We start from the raw sequence: 20,312 nt of genomic DNA on the forward strand, positions 1-20,312 counted from the left end.
CGCAAACAAAACGTAAAAAACATAAGTATAATATAGCATAACTGTAACAGTCATTCCAGAATGCCATTTCTTTACCTGAATACTGACCCTTCTGGGGCGAATCTATTTCTATTATACTTTTTGTGTTTGCATGATCTCATGATTGTGCCCTACTAAAATGGTCAGCAAAACACACACACATAAATCCCTGTAAGGGAATTTCCTCACCTCCTGCAGAAGGTGGATTTTCTTCTCCAGGATCTCATAGGCATGTTCATTCTGTTGATGGTGAGAGATCTTAGCCTCATTCTGACTACCCAGGTTCCCAGCTGCTGCCCTGAAATTCATAGCACTAGTTGGCAAGATGGAAAAAAACACTCCTGGTACATGGCAGAAGGAATACTAACAAGAAAAGGAGGAGCCATGGGTCTGTGGAGACTGACAGCTTTGCTTGCAGAAAGAGCAAGGTTCAGATCCTCACTGGCACCTTCTGTGAAATGGGTGCCAAGCAGCAGGGCTGGAAGTGGCCTCTGCCTGAGAACCTAGAGAGCAACCGGCAGGCAGAGCAGAGACAACATGAGGCTTGATGGACAAGCCCAGCCCAAGGGAACTTGGTGCGCTCAAAGCGAGAGATCAAAGTGACGAGGGACAAACGTTTTTGCACATACTTAAAACTCCTTAGGCCAGGGTTGAGGAACCTGTCAATTTGGGGTTATAGCCCAATCCTAACGACAGATACACAGAAGAAAATTACATTTATTTCACTGAATTTTACTTCCATGCAAACCTAACACAAGCTTACTCAGAGTAGGATCCATCCACCAAGCTCAATGCAGCAATGTCACCAAAAGTTGTAGCAGCATAGTTTGGAACACAAGCGTTCCTCGTACATTAATGCTTGGAAGAAATCAAACATGAGTCCACTTTAAAGTATGACTACATATGGATCCAACCCAAAGTTCTTCTGCAGCTTGGTAAAAGAAAATGTGCTTTTGAACAGAAAGTGCATTTATCTTAGACCTATTTAGTCAAACTCCAGGGCACCAATGCCAACTCAAACAGAACAGAGCAACCCCCAGAAAGCATGTTTTTAGGGTTCAGTTGCTCCCTCTGCTCCCCAGCCTTGCGAAGAGAAGCAATGGAGTCCCAGAGCCTGCTTGTTTCACCCAGTGACATAATCAAAGGCTTTCACCCTAGTGACTGCAAACTGTCCCCAGAGACTGGACGAGAGAACTTAAGAAATGAATATACATGTCTCATTGTACCTTACAAGATTTGTATTTTTCCTATGGATCCCCCTCTAGGAATAAACCACAATGTAAGTTGTTGACTATGCTTGTCTGTTGTGTATATGTCAATGATAGTAAGAAATGCATTTAAAATGAAAATTGTCCCCAGAGCTTATGTCTTATTGACCTCTTTAAAAACAAAGGGTGGAATTCAATGTTGCACTAAGGCTGCTTACCAGGAGGGGGAAAGATTTACCCTCTTCTCCCCGCAAAGCTGATTTGGGGGGAGGGGGCCAGGGGGAGCAGAGCAGGGAAGCCCTGCCATGCTAACACAACTATTTAGTTGAACCCAGTCCAAAGAAACCTTCTCCCAATTGCCTGGGATTCAATAGAAATGGCAACATTCTGAATACCTGAGGCATCTGACTCTGACTGTTTAGCTCTACATGAGCAATAACAGGCATCTTGGGACTCAGCTACATTAGTAAAGAAACAGCCATTTGAATGTGCTATAAACATGCAACACCAGATGGCACCAGAGAGCAGGAAATTTTAAAACACAATTTTCCATAGAGATTTTTTTCTTTTGTTGAAACAATCTGATTTCTGACTTTTTAATAGCATTTTCACCCCCATGTTTAGATCCACCCTTAGTGACAAAGCAAGAAACTTGGTTTGCATTCTAAATTAAAGAAAATCCAGATCTGGATTTTCTTTTCAATGGGAACTCAAATGTGAACACAGGATTGTGACCTTGGTGTAATGCAGAAGATAAACAGAAGGGCCCAGTAAACTCTCTTTGTGTACATGCACAAATACACACACACACACACACACACACACACACACGTGTGTGCATTCCTAAGGGCGGGATGTGTGTGAACCGGGCTCTGCAGATCCATCTGTCCCACCTCTTACCGGGCTTGGTCCAAGCTTTGTTGCTTCTCCTGGAGCTCTTGCTTCAGGCTTTCCACTTCCACCTTCAGCTCGATGTTCTGAAAGGTACAAACAGGCATGAAGGATCATAATCTGCTCAGCTGTGGATCTCTCCTGCTGCACCAGTATTCCAGTCTGGAAGCAGGTCTGTCTCCTTTTGACTTCAAATACTGAGGTACCTGGTAGCAGCACACAAAGAGCTTCCCTTTTTTGAAGACATGGTGAAATATAAACAGAGAGAAATCTCCACAAACTATTGCAGTTGCATTACTCTGGTGCTCTATCAGGAGCCTAACTGGGTGGGCATGTTGTTGTTGTTGTTGATACACCAAAAAAGGAAAAAACAAAACAAAAATGCAAATAAAAACAGTGATAAAGACAATATTAATTACAAATCAATAAAGCAAAAAGTGGTCCTTGAACTACAGACCTGACCTCCCGTCTATTCCTTATTTCAATTATATATTATTTGTTGCCAATACACACTTTTATCATAGATTAACTAATTATTGGTTTATCTTAGGTCTCATATCTTTCTTAAAGCTACTACCGAAGTTATTCAAATGCTGCGACAGAGTTTAAACTTAGTTGCTTTGAAGACTTCCCATTTTGAGACAAATTCCTGATTTGGGTTGTTCTTTATTTTTTCTGATAGACTGTCTAACTCTGCATATTCTGTTAGCTTTTGGATCCATTCATGAATAGAGGGGATTTCATCACTCTTCCATTTTGTAGCGATAAGAACTCTTGCTGCCACTGTGGCATATAAAAAAATACCTTTCATTTTTTGTGGAATATCCAAATCTGTAATCCCCAGAAGATAAGCTTCTGGTTTTCTCATAAAGGAAATATTTATCATTTTTTGTAGTTCTAAGTGGATACTCTCCCAAAATGCCTGGATTTTCTTACACAGCCACCACATGTGATAGAAAGTGTTTCCACACCTCCAACAGTTGCTTGGGACACTTTTGTACATCTTCGACAGTTTCCAAGGTGTTAGATACCATTGGTGTTGCATTTTTAGAAAATTCTCTCTTAAGACATAACAATTTGTAAATTTCCAATTTCCAATGATTTTCCGCACAAATTTTCCCACTGTGGCATGGCTATTGAATATCCAAAGTCTTGTGTCCACTTAACCATGGCCACTGTGACCTCCTCCTCTGCCTTGACTTGGGCATTTTGAAGCCATTCAGCTCTTTTGTGCAGCAGCTCCTCCCCACCTTAAGATTAGCCAACATGCAGCTTTGGTCAGGGCATTGCATGTGGAGAGGTCTGAAGACAAGAAGCAGCAGCAGCAGCTCCAGACTGATCAAATTGCTGTCACAACAAACTATTTTTTATCTTTAAAATTCTACCTCTTCAGGCAGCTCCATCAGCTTCTGGTGAAGTTGAACTTGAGGAGAACAAGCAACTATGATATGGTGTCAAAAGGAGTGGGGAGAGGGGTGGGGAGAGAAAGAAAAAAGCAAGCAGGAAGAGATAGTGCAGTGGTTTCTAAAACCCCTCCTTAGGTTATCTACCTTAACGCACTTTTAGAAATCATCTTAGTAAAGTTGAAACTTGCACAATTGCTTTGCTGTCTATTTGTATTGTTATGGGTTGGTGGGGGGGGGGACAGGGGTAAGAAGAACTCATATGCAGCATTGGCGCCCAGAGACCAGGGACCATGGCTGGAGGCTGCTTTAGACCCAAGCTGGATGAAGCAATGAGAGGGGCAACACTGAAGGCTCTAGGTCTAAAGTTGTGTCAATTAAACCATACTTCTTAAAGACACTCATCTCTGCTGTGCCTTGAAACACAACCCTGCCCAGAATCCCTGGAATCTTGCACCGCTTGTGGCGTGTGCCAGTCTGGTTGCACTTTCCGCTCTCAAAATGGGAAGGAAAGAATGCCATCAAAAATTGCCCCAAACTGTTTTAAAGGAGAGAAGCTGCATGACCTAACTATCTGGCTTGGGGGCGGGGGGCGGAATCTAGATTCCCATTTGAATTAAAAGGACTACCCCCTTTTTTATTTTTATTTTTATTTTTACTGTCAACAGAATCAACAACATGCCTCCGCCTCTGGTCCAATAAAGAAAGCTTTGGCTAAGCAGGAGTGGATTATTGTGCTCCATTAAGTCCCAGTACTCAAAATAAATTCCTGAGTTTCCAAGTAAAAACAACAAAGAGTCCCATATAGCATGTTAAAGACTAACAAATTTATGATGGCAGAAATGTTCATGGACTTGAGCCCACTCTTAGTTTGCAAGAATATAAAGGAGATTATAAAGTACAGATAGACACACACACACGGCCGGATTTAGATTTGATGAGGCCCTCAGCTACTGAAGGTAATGGGGCCCTTTATATGTCCAGCTGTCCTTGTCAACAACAAATTGTTGCTGCTTTTTGTGTTGAATATATGCTATATGGTAATTTATGGACCTAATAGGTATCTAAAGCCATTTGCACATAACATATAGGAGCCTACACAACACAAAACACTGTTGCTGTATGTAGGTTTTATTTTATTTGTTTTTTATCTTATATTTTGGAAATGTACATCCAGGTTTTTTTCCCTTTAATTTTTTTGGTGGGCCCCAAGAGAGTGGGGCCCTCAGCTAGAGCTTGTTTAGTTTATACATAAATCTGGCACTGCACACACACACACACACACAGTGCATACCAACAAGGTCATGGAGCCCAGCCTATTGCCAAGACAGGAAAGTCACCCCTCAAAACATCACTGAGAGTTGGCCATGCAGCCTCTGCTTATAAAATCCCTAACCAAGAAAAAATCCACCAAGAACCAGCGCCCAAGAAGAGGAGATTGGCAGCTGGCCAGTAGTGAGATTTTCTGAATCCAGGAGGTTGCCCCCTGGATACATCCTGACAAAGAGCACATGACTGCTTCATCCCATGCTCAACCCAACATGGGTCCCTGCCACCTCTCCATTCACCGTGTCACTGTGGTCACATAAAATTGCTCTTTGTGCAAATATGGCATGAAGACAGGCGGCTCCACTGGGGGTTCCAGCTGTCAAGCAGGTAAAGCACCAGCACAACTGCCCACAAATCCCCACACAAGCTGCTCCATGAAACTCCGCGTCACTTGCCACTTTTGTATTCCCCTTGTGCCAATTTAAGCCAAGGAGCAGAAGTTGTATTATTCAGTAGCCTGTGAATAGCATGGCCAGAAGCCAGCAGACCCATGTGATGCTTGCCTCTCCTGGAACAGAATGTCCCGACTTCAGTTGCCTGCTTTAGAGGACACAGATCATCTGCTTCGGACAGAGAATCTGAGCTGCCCATCCACAATTGGATCCCTCGCCCACATGCTCAACAGCCACCTTCTGACTTGTCTGGTGCCCTCAGGTTCAACCCACACTTTTCCTGGTACTATTGTTTCCTGCCTGCTCATGAAGCACTTGAAGACCCACAGCCCAAACAATAATAATACAGTGGTACCTCAGGTTAAGAACTTAATTTGTTCCGGAGGTCCGTTCTTAACCTGAAACTGTTCTTAACCTGAAGCACCACTTTAGCTAATGGGGCCTCCTGCTGCCTCCGTGCCACCAGAGCCCAATTTCTGTTCTCATCCTGAAGCAAAGTTCTTAACCTGAAGCACTATTTCTGGGTTAGTGGAGTGTGTAACCTGAAGCGTATGTAACCTGAAGCATATGTAACCTGAGGTACCATTGTACGGCCACTTTTGCTCATTTATTCCATTGTTCTTTGTACTTCTTTTGTGCCAATTTCTTTTTACTGGCTGCATTTCTCTTTCTCTGTGGATTTTCATGTGAACCAGTGATGTGCAGTTGTTACTATTACCACAGAAATAGTTCCAATCTTGCAGAATCAATTTGGTGCCCTTTACCCCCACCTTCCTTGACTTTTAACTTCAAAGAGCTGGAATCTATAGGAATGAAGTTTTATCCTCCATTTTACTTTCCTGATGGTCATATTTTGCATGTTTTGTGGACGCTGCTTCTTGTTGTGTTCACTTGCACTTGTGCCTTCCTCCCAAACCTTCGCATTTCATTTTTTTGGTGGAGGAATTAAATTTGCGGCTGTGGTAGGAACATGATTGTGGTGGTATATTAATCCCAACACATGCCAAGGAGCCTTTTGCCCCAATAAATCTTGGTGGGGCTTCTCACCCCACCCCAACCGCTGGGGATCTAACCAAGTCTTTCTTTTCCATCAACTTAAATTGGGATCAAGAGCCTGGTTCCCCCAAAATGGCGAGGCGGAGTAAAAGGGTCCTTGGTAGACAGAATATTTCTCCCACAGGTCATTTCTGGGGAATTAGCCAGTCAATGGGGAGATCACACTCTTTATTAACTTGCATGATTAGTTTGCGCAGACGTGGAGGAGCACATGCAGGTAAATGATTTAATTTTTTTTAAAGTGACCTTTCAGGCACCACCCACTTGATTTTGTGTGCATTACTTAAGACCCTGACACTTTTCATTGCATATTGCAGTGGCATGCAACAGTGTTACAAACAGGGGAGACACAGGGTGCATCCACACAAATCTTTTGTCCTGGGCTTTCTAGACAAAGGCCCACACTTTCTCAGTCCATTTCTAAGCGCTTTTTTTGTCCTCCACTGTTTTCCCCAGGAAAACCTGCTCTTTACTGCTGAATCAGAGCAAACAGCCATGGGAGTTTTTCCATGGGTTGCCATTTGCTCTGATTCAGCAATAAAGAGTGGTTTTTGTGGGGAAAGCACTGGCAGGGGGGGGGAGGTGCTTGGACACAGAGCTTTACAGCCTGGACCTGTTCCTAGAAACATGGCACAAAAGGAAGCCCAGGCATGTTCCGTTGCATGTGTCCTATGAGCAGCAGTTGCGTTGGCAAAAAATGCCAGTCCAGCGATGCACCACAAATAAAGGGGACTTCTGTGTGGATGGCCCCTGGGTTAGGAAGCTGATGGCTCAAATGTCACCTTTCCAGCCATTGCTAGTTTCCCTGTATGGTGTGCTCTACTCTCCTAGTGCCACGGCCTCCATTTTTCCAGTCAGAGAGAAAGTTGGGAGTGCTTTTCAAGCAACTGCAATTTACTTTCTCCAGCAATGTTCCCTGGCTGGCATAAACAGCTGCCTGGGGCTTGGCATCAACTCTCGAAAGCCAGGAGATCTAAACCGAGCAGAATGCTGCGTCCAATATTTGTCCAATATTTAGGGCACCTCTCTAGTTTGCTAGATGTGCCACTCCTTACTGACTGAACTGTTTCCCAGTTTGTGATGTGAGTTTGTGACGGGTCTGGTACAGCAAGGGAGCAGTTGGCAAATGTTTGACAAACTAAAATTGGCACATCAGGTTCTCCCCTCTCTTTTCCTGCTGCAAAGCCACCCTGTCTGATCAGGCCCTGCCAGTTCTGCTGCCTCACTTGTTCTCCCTCCCACAGCAAGAAGCAGAACAAACCTCGCAATCATTTCCCCCAGTAACCAGGCTATTTATAACTTCCCTCTCTGAGAAGAAGCTATTGGCTGGCAGTTCTGTGACATGTCAGCTGCCTGCACTTGCTTTTCACAATTTTGAGGGCACCTGTCAACACCAGGGTGACATTTCTCTTGCAGTGCACTGACTATAAACCTCTTGGCTCCAAGTGCTTAGTATGAATGTGTTTGTACAAAGTCAGAAGATGGGTCCATCAAGCCTAGTATTTTCTGCTCTGGTTGGTGGTAGCTCACGAGCACCTCGGGTCTCTTCCAGACTCTCCCCCTGAGATTGTTCTAACCAGAGATGATGGAGGCCTGGTGGACCCGAGGACATTGCAAGCAGAACAGGCCTTCTGCCATGGAGCTCTGGCCAGCCCCTCCCCTCCTTTCGTACAGGGCTATGGATACACAGCCAGGTGGTGGACAGATGTTTATACCACCCATCCCCACAATGCACATCTATGTGACCCTGTGGGTAAAGCACATTTGTGGCATATTCTGCTACTTATGGGAGGCAGCATGTGTGCACCCACATTTGTGCTCATGGGAGTTGAAAGATGCTACTCAACTCAGCACAAATTATTTACTGACCACTTTTACCTCTCTATTTTGTTCCTGATCAGGAGGGATGAACTTTAGCAACCTTTCAGAGCCAAAAAATTGGCACTCATAACTCCTCACCATATCCACATTCATGTCCTTTTATTTCATGACTGCTGGTTTTCTCAGGAGCCTTTGATGAGAGACTTTGTCAAAAGCCTTTTTCAAGTCCAGATATATAATCTGGACATCACCTTATATCTAAGAGTCTCCAAACACTTTAAAAGGATAGTGAGGCAGAGCTCCTTCTCCTGCAGAGTCCGGGCTGATTCTTCCTGGGCAGGGTGGGCAGCAGCCTGAGCCCTGCTAGTCTTGCTGGTCCTGGCAATGAACAAAAGCCCCAAGTAAACACACTCCTGGGAACCCGAGGAGTACAAGAAGCCATGGCACAGGTCCCACAGCCCTCCACTCGCATGCACTGCTGGTCAAACTGGGGTCTGCATTGTGTGTGGTACTATCCTTGAGGTGGCCTTCAATCCTGGGCAGTGGCATGAGCCTCGCCCACCTCCATAACCCAGGCCGTCGATTGCGCAAATGCTCCAGCTGAGGAGGGGAGCAGCTCTGCTGTGGGCTGGCTCTTCCTCACCTGTTGGGGTTCTTCTTGGTTTGCTCACTGGAACTCCCTCCCACTGGAGATGAGACTACTGAACGTGTTCACTGTTTTTAGATGTCAGGCAAAGATGCCTTTCTTCCATCAGGCCATGGAGGTGGTTGGTTTAAAAACTGGCTTCTTTTGAAGCTGGACTGCTGTGATGTTAATTATTTTTATGTAATATTGCTGTATTGTATTTTAATTCATTGTGTGCCACCCTGCGAACCTTCTGGTTAAGATAATGATACTATTTTTTATTTTTAGCTATGTAGAAGTCGTTCTGAAGCATGAAATTACAGTGAACTGGGGAAGAAGAGGAATGCTAATTGTGTGCTTGGGAACCAAAGGAATTCACATGACTGTCTAAAGGGAGAGCCCTCAGTCCCATTTTGCTGCTTGAGGCGAAACAGGGAGGTGCTGCCCATGGCCACTGCAGGACCCTGGCGGGGGCACCCACCTGCGGGGACACCACCCTGTGGATTCTGACACCTGAGGTGACCCCTCCAGTCATCCTTATGACTGGGCTGGCCCTGGGGCCCTGCAAAATCTTTAAGTCCGGGGTCTTAAATTGCCTAACTGTATCGTGGAATCCCAGTCCTGGGCCAGGGCTGCAATATCTTAAAGAATCAGGGGAACAAGAGTTGCTGTCCAGACTCCCAGCATGTTCATTCAAATGAACTGCCACATGCGGTGTGATAACAGAGAAGGCCCTACTCTGCCCTGTTGCACAGTAAACTTTGGCTGTTGATGGAACTGCTAGCAGGCCCAAAGAGTTGCTTCTCATAGACAAGCTGCCCTTTAATGTTTGGATTTAATTTTAATATATGAAGTCCAAATATCTGAGTACTTGAAAATATGAGGAATCTTAAGTTCATTTTCATATTCAGCAGAAATATCCTGGCATGATATTACTGGAGAAATAAGTGGATCATCATCATTAGTTGGTCCAACCTTTTTTTGCATCTCTCGATGTAAATATTGAGTCTGAAAGACAAGGCCACTTCCAATTTTAATATCAACTTTAAAGTGCAGTTGTTGTATAAGAAGCAGCAGTCAAATGAAGTAACTGATAGTTTTCCCCCCAGAGATGCGGTCAGTCAATGGAGTCAAAGGCAGATGAAAGACCAACACATGTGACATGCAGGTTTTTATAAACAAGATAATTTAAAAACAAAAGAGGGGTCAATTGTGCTATGTCCCTTGTGAAAGTCAGCTTTCATGGGGATAGAACCTGTTTCTCTTCAGTCCATGCTGAAGAACATTGTGTTGAGGGGACATCAAAAAAACATACTGGGTCAGCATGTGGGCAGCTATCCCAGACATTTTTCTTAAAGATGGGGAATTATACTATAGGTCCAGCAGTCAGCTGTCAACATTTCACTTGAATTAATTGTCATACATGAAGGGACCATAACTGGCACCTATCAATCTGCGTCAATATAGGAAAAAACCAGGCAATATCCTGTCTCCCCTTCCACTTTGCCTTGGTAAGTCTCTTAGTCAGAGTCGTAGCTGGGTGATCTTGCGCCCCTGGCAGAACCGCACAGATTGCGCCCCTCCCCAGTCACTGACAAATGAACTCTTCTTTCCGCCTCTCCTCTAACCCCCACCCCCACCCATTCAATTCACCCTCTATTTAAAACCTTTTCTTATGAGGCAATAATTGATATTTTTATTTTTAGGTATATTTATGGACATATTTCTAAGTCGTTTTTTTTGGGGGGGGCTCGCCTGCACCCATGGCAGGGGCCCACCTCACCTCCCCCCCCCAACTACAGCCCTGCTCTTAATAAGACATTCTACTTGTATTTCTATTTACTGCTTCATGAATCACAACAGGTGCTACCTGGGCCTCTTAAAGAGTGCCATTAAGCATATTTTCAAAATGTTAGCTCCATTTTGACATTGGAATTTGACCTCCATAGCTGGCTTTGTTTTCCAAAGTCCCTGCGTATCTGTCACCATGTATGTGCCTAGCTAACTGCCTCCTTGCTGTAAGATACTTAAAAAACTGAAATGAGAGAAAGGATGCTGTGAAAACCAGCCTCCTCCGCCCTGGTGAGACTTGTCCTCCTTGTGGTGGTCCAGAGGCCAGGTGCCAGGCAGATTTTGGCCCCAGGCTCTGGTCCTCATTGCACCCCTGTTGGGACTAGAACTAGGAGAGCACCGTGAATGCCATCTTAGGTTTAAGTGTCGTAGGTTTCAATCTTAGATTTAAGTGGGCAGAGGGTCCCAACCTACCTAGTCTCCAATTTACTGCCTGCAAAGTTTCTGAGATGGAATAATATATGGCACTTTCAAGCTGCCTCCAACCAGGCTCCATCTCCGTCTGAAGAGTGTGAATCCCCCACAACATCTGACACGTCCACACAGGCTTCTCTCATGCACCGCCTTCATTCCATTACAACTTTCCACATCCATTTCTATCAAGTTCTCTGGCAAACTAAACAGATATGTACACTTGCTTTGAGTGAACACCCTTTTGTGGGTAGTGAGTAAGTCAAACACCACTCCCTTAGAGTCTGGTGACATGCCTGACTAAGTTGCTCTAAATGCTGGTTTTTAAAGTTTTCCACCTCCAAGGAATTTTTTCCTGTTGACTCTTCTGCTGAGGAATCACAGCACATGGCAGAAGATTGGGGGTATGTTGTAGGCTAGGGTACACCATTGGTTAATCCGGAGCACTGGCGAGGCTCCCTGGCCCTTGCCGCCACACCAAACAAATGGAGCGTGTGCACTAGAAAGTCATCACATTCTCCTGCAGCTGCACATTGCAAAAGAAGGTTGATAGTGGTCAGTAAGCTGCTTTTCAGATAAGCTTCCCACCATTTCTGACACTCACTCTGAGAAAACCCTGGCAAACTTCAGAGAACCACCAAGTCTTCCTTCAAACACAATTTGAAAACCACAGTTTAAAAATATTGTTGCATATTCCCCTCTTCTCTGAGTAGTAGAGAAGTTTACAGGGTTGGGGGAAAGTACTGGAAGTGGACCTAAAAGTTTATTATGAGGCATCTTGTTTTTGCTGGTTGAGAGATTGGATAACATTGGATAATACAGATGTATTGGATTTAGAGGGATGTGACGCGTATTTGTGGTACGATAAGGGATGCGGGTGGCGCTGTGGGTAAAACCTCAGCGCCTAAGACTTGCCGATTGCATGGTCGGCGGTTCAAATCCCCGCGGCGGGGTGCGCTCCCGTTGCTCGGTCCCAGTGCCTGCCAACGTAGCACTTCGAAAGCACCCCTGGGTGCAAGTAGATAAATAGGGACCGCTTACTGGCGGGAAGGTAAACGGCGTTTCCGTGTGCTGCGCTGGCTCACCAGATGCAGCTTTGTCACGCTGGCCACGTGACCCGGAGGTGTCTGCGGACAGCGCTGGCTCCCGGCCTCTAGAGTGAGATGAGTTCACAACCCTAGAGTCTGTCAAGACTGGCCCGTACGGGCAGGGGTACCTTTACATTTACCTAAGGTTAAAATACATAGAGGTTTTTTAAAGCACACTATTGGCGCTGTGGGTTAAACCACAGAGCCTAGGACTTGCCAATCAGAAGGTCAGCAGTTCGAATCCCCGCGACGGGGTGAGCTCCCGTTGCTCGGTCCCAGCTGCTGCCAACCTAGCAGTATGAAAGCACGTCAAAGTGCAAGTAGTCCCGCTCTGGCGGGAAGGTAAACGGCGTTTCCGTGCGCTGCTCTGGTTCGCCAGAAGCGGCTTAGTCCTCCTGGCCACATGACCCAGAAGCTGTATGCCGGCTCCCTCGGCCAATAAAGCAAGATGAGCGCTGCAACCCCAGAGTCAGCCATGACTGGACCTAATGGCCAGGGGTCCCTTTACCTTTAAAGGTAAAGGTACCCCTGCCCGAACAGGCCAGTCTTGACAGACTCTGGGGTTTGTGCGCCCATCTCACTCAAGAGGCCGGGGGCCAGCGCTGTCCGGAGACGCTTCCAGGTCACGTGGCCAGCGTGACAAAGCTGCATCTGGCGAGCCAGCGCAGCACACGGAACGCCGTTTACCTTCCCGCTGGTAAGCGGTACCTATTTATCTACTTGCACCCGGGGGTGCTTTCGAACTGCTAGGTTGGCAGGTGCTGGGACCGAGCAGCGGGAGCGCACCCCGCCGCGGGGATTCGAACCGCCGACCTTTCGATCGGCAAGCCCTAGGCGCTGAGGCTTTTACCCACAGCGCCACCCGCGTCCCTGATCCCTTTACCTTTACCTATTAGGAAATCATTATATGAGGTTTGGAGTAGATATAAAATATTGTTAGAATGCAAAACTCTGTGATGGCTTTCTCCATTGTAAGCCTTTGTAGTAAAAAAGAAAAACATGGGAAGTGAATGGGAAACATACGAAGACCTGTTAATCGAAGTGGATAATAAACTAAAGGTAAAGCCATTTGAAGAACTGAGAGAAAAACTAACTGATTGGTTGCAGTATCACCAATTGCAGGATGTATTCAGAGAAGATAGCAAAAGAACTGGGTTTGGTAGCACAAAATCAAAAATAGAGACTGAAATGCTGAGTAGTAAAAGGAAAATATTGTCAAAAATGTATAAGCTATTACTGGAGTGGCACACAAAGGATGAGGAGGTAAAAAGTGTTATGATTAAATGGGCCCAGGATCTGGGACATAATATTGATTTTGAAAAATGGGGAAAATTATGGACCAAAACAATTAAATTTACAGCATGTATGTCACTCAAAAAAAACTTATTGAAGATGATGTATCGATGGTACATGACACCAGCCAAACTTGCAAAAATGTATAGAAATCAAGATAGAAATTGTTGGAAATGTAAGGAGAAGGAGAGGATTTCCTCCATATGTGGTGGACGTGTACTGAGGTGAAAACTTATTGGCACATAATTTACAATGAATTAAAAAAGATCTTTAAATATAATTTCAGTAAAAAACCAGAGTTATTTTTGCTAGGTCTAATTGGAGATGATTTTTTTTTTTTTAAGATGTGAATACTTTTATGTATGCCACAACGGCCGCAAGGATACTTTTGGCTCAGAAATGGAAATCACAGGAGATTCCAACATTGGAAGAATGGCGGAGTAAGATGGTGGAATATGTTGAGTTAGCAAAGCTGACAGGGAAGATCCGGAATCAGCACGACGAACTGTTTCAAAAGGATTGGAGCAAATTTATATTATATTATATATGAAAGAATATTGTAAACATCTGAAAACGTTTGTAGCTTTGAGTTGAAATGTTTTGTAACGACAATATAAGGAACTGATTTACATTTAACAAGGGGAAATATAAAAATTAGAGAAGGTAAAAAAGTGGTTATAGAAATGCTAGATTAAAGTAAATATATATTGAAGTCCAGAAGAGGGGTGGGAGGAGGTCGATGCTCTGGTAAGAACGAGGTTTGAGTTTATTGATGTATGTATGGATATTGTGATTACAAAAATTGAAAATGCAATATTTTTTTTAAAAAAGGAAACAGATATCATTTTTGAAACACTTGCTGATTTACAAATATATGGGTGACAAGTAGCAGTACTTCTCTGTACATCAGCATCATAGAATCATAGAATCATAGAGTTGGAAGAGACCACAAGGGCCATCGAGTCCAACCCCCTGCCAAGCAGGAAACACCATCAGAGCACTCCTGACATATGGTTGTCAAGCCTCTGCTTAAAGACCTCCAAAGGAGGAGACTCCACCACACTCCTTGGCAGCAAATTCCACTGTCGAACAGCTCTTACTGTCAGGAAGTTCTTCCTAATGTTTAGGTGGAATCTTCTTTCTTGTAGTTTGGATCCATTGCTCCGTGTCCGCTTCTCTGGAGCAGCAGAAAACAACCTTTCTCCCTCCTCTATGTGACATCCTTTTATATATTTGAACATGGCTATCATATTACCCCTTAACCTCCTCTTCTCCAGGCTAAACATGCCCAGCTCCCTTAGCCGTTCCTTCCTCATAAGGCATCGTTTCCAGGCCTTTGACCATTTTGGTTGCCCTCCTCTGGACACGTTCCAGTTTGTCAGTGTCCTTCTTGAATTGTGGTGCCCAGAACTGGACACAGTACTCCAGGTGTGGTCTGACCAGAGCAGAATACAGTGGCACTATTACTTCCCTTGATCTAGATGCTATACTCCTAGAAAACTGTTTGCATCCCATTCCCCAAAGCAGCAGCAGACCCTTCAAATCCTTCCTCCTCTGATATTTCTGACCAACAACCAAAAGTCACACTTTCCTCTCCTTTGGATACATTCCAATGTCCAAACTTTCTTTCAGCATCCGCTCATGCAGGCGGAATTGACCCATTAGCCAGGAACCCCCAAAAATCAAATCCATAAATCAAGCACCTTCCACAAACAAATCTTTTAGAGAAACCCATTTGCTTGCAACTATTATCCTCACAAGATGAGTTTCAATTGCCCAGATACTGCATTTTTATATTTCGATGCTATACATTCTGTTCTGTTGTCACAGTGTTTTATTCTCCAATGCTCATGTTTTCAGAATTCTAAGTTTGGTGCACATTAACAAAGTTGTCTGATTGAATTACCAAGAAGAACATAAAAGACTATTATACTTAGTGCTGCAGTTTGTTCCCAAAGTGAAAAAACACAAACTCTGCAGGTTCAACAGCTATCTCTGGAGGGTACGTGCAAATTTCTCACCTCTTCTCGTGTTTTCCACGAGGCTCCCCACACCCCCCATATTTCAAAACCCTCGTCCAGGCAGTGATAACTAGCAGTGAACCCCAGACGACTCCTGTCAGAAGGACAGACTCCAGCCAGAGCCCAACTTCTAAGTGACACCATGGCAGAACTGCCAGCCTAGGCAGCAGCCCAATGCACTGAAGCATCGTTAGCTCCATGAAGTGACTTTTCTTCAGTTAAGTAGTATAGAAAACTCTTGCCCAGCTCTGCCTACAGGGCCAAACGAGCTCAGACTCTGCAGTCCCCAGGCCCTGCAGGGCTGTTTGCTCACCCGTCTGTGGACGTCCTCCCCGCTGGCCTCATACTTCTGCTGCATGCGCTCCTCCAAGAAGTAGATGCGCAGCTTGAGGCTGAAGTTCTCCTTCTTCAAGTCATTGAGGTGCTGAGACAGAGTACGGTAGCCATTAGACATGGTGGGCGATCCATGGGGTGGAAATCTCCTCTCACCCCTTTTACTGCAGTAACATTGTGAAGCCGAGAAAAGAGGGGAAGCCCAAAGAAATGGGCTACAGCCACAAGGCCTGGGATGCCTATGGAGACATTGGGATGAGCTCAAAGCTCTGGGCGTCAGCTGCCTTTCAGCTCTGCGGCTGCTGCTCAACTCTGGGGCAGAGTGCAGTTCCATTTCTTTTTTTACCTCCAGGAGGTATTTGAGGAATCCTTGGCAGGCGCTCATCCTGCATGAACCCCTTCGCAAGTGGTGTAATCTGAGACAGGCTGTGGAGGCTGTGGAGGGATCTGCAACCGTCCCTCGCCAACTGCAGGAGATTAGCAGCTCCGAGGGAAACAGGGCGACTAGGGCAGCCCCACTCGCTGCAGAGGGAGACAGAGAGATTGTGCCTGGGCCAGGTGTGGGATGAGTAACATGATCAAGGCACAGCACGGCGGGGAAGGAGAGGAGAACCCCCTCAAATGCCACTGGAGATCTGGTTCCATCACATAATCCTGCATCTGAGGAAAGGAAAGAACTCTCCGCTCCCTTCCCTTCATGGGCCTAGTGAGCCCTGACATTCCCAAGGCTCAGGTGGACCTCCAAACAAGGCCTGTGAGCAGGGTTGCAAACCTTGCCAGAATTTCAGTGGCCCAGCAACTAATATAAACTGTCAGGTGAGCAGCAGTGAGGCCTGAAGAGCCAGAAAATCTGCAGTTTCCTTGGTTCCCACTCAGATACATCAATATTGTTCCACCCTTCCAGGTTAAGATTCATTCCACAAGGTATGGGGTGGGGGGCAGAAATTATTAAAGCTTCCTCTAGGCTGCTGCTATACTTCTCCCCACCTGGCAGTCAAACCATGCTGACCTCTCTGCAAACTTGGCAGACATTCTATTAGAAATTTGCAGGAGGATTGTACATTTGGGAAAGGACTGTGATGTATTTCACAGGATAGCTCAAATCACAATAGATTCTGCTTGTTGCATAAGAATCCCATCGTCCCATTAATCAGTGCTGGAAAAATGCAGTATCTTCAAAACAAAAGCACTTCTACCTGGAGGGGAGAGGGATTTTTAGTCTTGCTGTTTCAGTCCCAGTACAGGGAATTTCCAACAGACTCAGGGACAATATGTGGTTTGACTGTTTGGGGGCCATGCTTACAGTCTGCTTACCTTTTCAAAATCCCGCAGCGTTTGGGTCTGTGCTGTGGTGCTCTCGTCAAAGGCTCCTGGGAGGTGGCTCTCGACAAGGGCTGTCTCCAAGCCACTCAGAACTTTGGGCTGCACCTGCACCATGGAGCAAGCCACATCCAAGTCCTCGGTGCTGGGCGTCTGTAGCAAAGGACCCGTGTTGAAGAAGCTCAAGATCTGTGGCTGGATCTGGCATCTCTGCTGCGTGGTATCAACAAAGGCTGGGGAGCAGCAAGGAGAGAGGTGCATTCAGACCATGGGGATCTCTGCATCACAGCAAAACTTCATCACAACACCAGACAAAACCCTAGAGCACTGGCACTAGAAAGCCAGGAGATCAGAAGCGCATTCTCCTGCAAGTTCCTCTCTCATGCAGTCTACTTAAAACAGAAGGTACTTTCTGGCCAAGGCAGGGGTTACACGGGAGTAGGGTCAAGGGTTGGCATGGCTGGGCATCTGCCAACGAAGAGTCCCCTGAACCTGCTGCCATGAGAAGGAGCCAACATTTGTTTCACACTTGCATTACAAAGACAGGAAAACAAAGAAAGAACTCACAGGAATGGAGGATGGAGACAGCACAGTGCTGAACAAGGTATGAAAAATGGCAGTAGATATGATCCAAGCCACACAGCACCTTCCCTTTAAGTGGTGGTGGTGAGGGTCATCAGGGGAGAAATATAACTAATGGGGAACATGATAGAGATCCATGAAAAGTATGTCTGTTGATAAGGTGAAAAAAGTATCTGTAGAACTCTTGAGTTTCCCAAAGAAATAGAATCAGATTAAGGGCTGACAAAACAAAGTCATTTGTTTCTTTTTTACATAATGCATTAGTAATTTATGGGATCTGCTGCCACAAAATGGCTTTAAAATTTACTAGACACTGAGGCTGACAAATGCACAGAGGTCAATTGTGATCCTGGCTAAAGCCACCAAGTTTGGTGTCCATGTACCAGGGAATTCCAGGGGGTGGGGGCAGGACTGCTGTCATCATGCCATCCTGGTCCAATTCCCAAAATCATTTGGTTGGCCACTGCTGGAAAAGGATCTTAGATCACTTGATTCATCCTGCAAGCATGTTCTCCTATAGAGACAGGGAGGCAGGAAAGGAGCTACAGGGCCTTTTTAGGGATGTCCTGTTCCACAGAGTGGTCCACTGGCCTGGAATGCTTTTCCTACAATATGTTGCATGTTCTTCAAAACCCTCATTCCTATAATGAAGTAAAAGCTCCCTTTGAGGAGCAGTTTATTCTCCGCGTCGGCTGGGGTGTGCTGTCTTATAGGAAGCCATAGATGGCAGGCTTCCGGGTTTAGCGCCATCGGTAATGGCGGAATCCTTCTGACTAGGAGGGATTTGCCTTGGGGAAATCGGGTCTTGCCACTACGGCGAAAGCGGAGACCCTCCAAAAATCACAGGCGGGTGAAGCCTGTGAGCGTGGGATTCAGCGGGCACCTTTTGCGCCCCCCAAATTCACAGGGAATCTTATCTATGGGTTCCGGAGCGAAGCGGGTGAGCGGCGCAGTGCTGTGAATGACTGCTTCTCCCCCAGAGTGAAGCCGCACAGCCGTTACCGGAGAGTGCTGACTTCTTCTTGTGAAAATTTGACTACAAAAGTAATTACCGTATTTTTCGCACCATTGGACGCACCGGACAATAGGATGCACTTTGTTTTAGAGGGGGGAGAACAAGGGGGAAAAAAATCTCCCCCTCTCTGCCCAGCGCCCCTTCAGTGAAGCGGCAGGAGGCGCTGCACAGAGAGGGGGAGAACTTTCCCCTCTTGTTTTCCCACTCTAAAACAAGGTGTCGTTTAAGGTGCATTCAGTCGCCTTCAGGCGGCTACCTTGGAAGCCTGGAGAGGGATCGGTGTGCACTGACCCCTCTCGCTCTCCAGGCTTCAGGTTCCTTTCGACCTGCTCTTTGGGGCTGGCGGGGGGAAGCCCACCACCAGCCCCAAAGAGCAGGCCAGGGAGCAGCGGAAAGGCGCAGCGGACAGGCTCCTGCCATAGCCACGCATCACCTCTCCAGCCGGGAGAACGTGCGCGGGGCTAAAGAAGGACCTGCGACCCTCTCCTGGCTGGGGAGGTGACGCGCTGCTATAGAGGCTCCTGCCATAGCTGCGTGTCACCTTTCCAGCTGGGAGAGGGTCGCGGGAGGCTGCTTTAGCCCCGCGCACGCTCTCCTAGCTGGGGAGGTGACGCGCTGCTATGGCAGGAGCCTCTATAGCAGCGGGAGAGGGTCGCAGGTGCTTCTTTAGCCCCGCGTGCGCTCTCCCGGCTGGAGAGGTGACGTGGAGCTGTAGAGGCTCCTGCCATAGCCGCGCTTCACCTCTCCAGCCGGGAGAGGGTCGCGGGGCTACGGCGTCTTCGCTCCATAGGACGCACACACATTTCCCCTTCATTTTTGAAGGAGAAAAAGTGCGTCCTATAGAGCGAAAAATACGGTACTCGTGAGTAGGGAAAATTTGGAAATACAAAAGAGACTTAATTTGATACCGAAGCGGGGAAGGTTTAAACAGGAAGTCCACCTCCCGCTTCTGTAAACAGATCAAAGCAAAGAGAAAGCAAGCTAAAGCCTGGAGAAATTGATTGGAAAGGACTAAATTTCTAACACCAAAATATCGTACCCCCCCCCAAGGAAGTAGGGGCAGGAGGGGGGAAGTTGTGGACTGTATATATCTGCAAGACAGAGGGAAAAAACTTTAAAATCCACCGCTCTAAACTTGGGAATGGCTGCCAACAGACAAAGACTGCTGTGCTTTGAACTGAGCTTTGATTGCAAACAGGAGACTTGCTGACAGTTAGTTCAGTAAGAGAGATACATTGTGGCCAGCTTCCTCTGCTGTTGCCAGGAAAGAGGGAAAGTAACTGTAAAGTAACAAAAATTGGAATTGTTTATTGACTGAGTTTAAAAGAGTTTTTTCTGGACTATTGCAACTGTTTCCCCCTAGAGGGAGATTTTGATACTGCTAAATTGTTACCAGGGGAATTTTCCACTTGTGAAGACAAACTGCGTAGCTGGGACTGACCTTGGCTTCTCTATTGTTTAAGTGTTATGGCAGATGGGAGAGAAAAAGTAGATTCACAATTCCCAAACAAAACAACAAGGTCTGGGAAGATCTGGGCGCGAAGACAATCAGTTGCTGGCCTTCCTACTTCATCAGTGACTGTACCATCACAACCTAAACCTAGTGGAATGTCATCAGAAGATACTCTGGCGGCTGCTTTGGCCAAGATTAATGA

General features: G+C 46.1%; 1 protein-coding gene across 4 annotated transcripts in view; it reads right to left on the reverse strand.

Annotated features, from left to right (window-relative positions):
* PDE4DIP (phosphodiesterase 4D interacting protein) overlaps nucleotides 1-20,312 on the reverse strand; it is a gene marked incomplete at its 5' end in the record, with an annotated part of 102,890 nt that overhangs the window by 63,898 nt on the left and 18,680 nt on the right. For all 4 annotated transcript variants that reach the window (XM_082226637.1, XM_082226638.1, XM_082226639.1 and 1 more), the window contains 4 exons: nucleotides 208-316; nucleotides 2,127-2,203; nucleotides 15,721-15,831; nucleotides 17,055-17,293. In XM_082226637.1, coding sequence (XP_082082763.1) covers nucleotides 208-316; nucleotides 2,127-2,203; nucleotides 15,721-15,831; nucleotides 17,055-17,293 — 536 coding nt within the window. The remainder of the gene's footprint in view (nucleotides 1-207; nucleotides 317-2,126; nucleotides 2,204-15,720; nucleotides 15,832-17,054; nucleotides 17,294-20,312) is intronic.

Source organism: Podarcis vaucheri (assembly GCF_965113315.1).
Source record: "Podarcis vaucheri genome assembly, chromosome: 6".
Lineage (NCBI taxonomy): Eukaryota > Metazoa > Chordata > Lepidosauria > Squamata > Lacertidae > Podarcis > Podarcis vaucheri.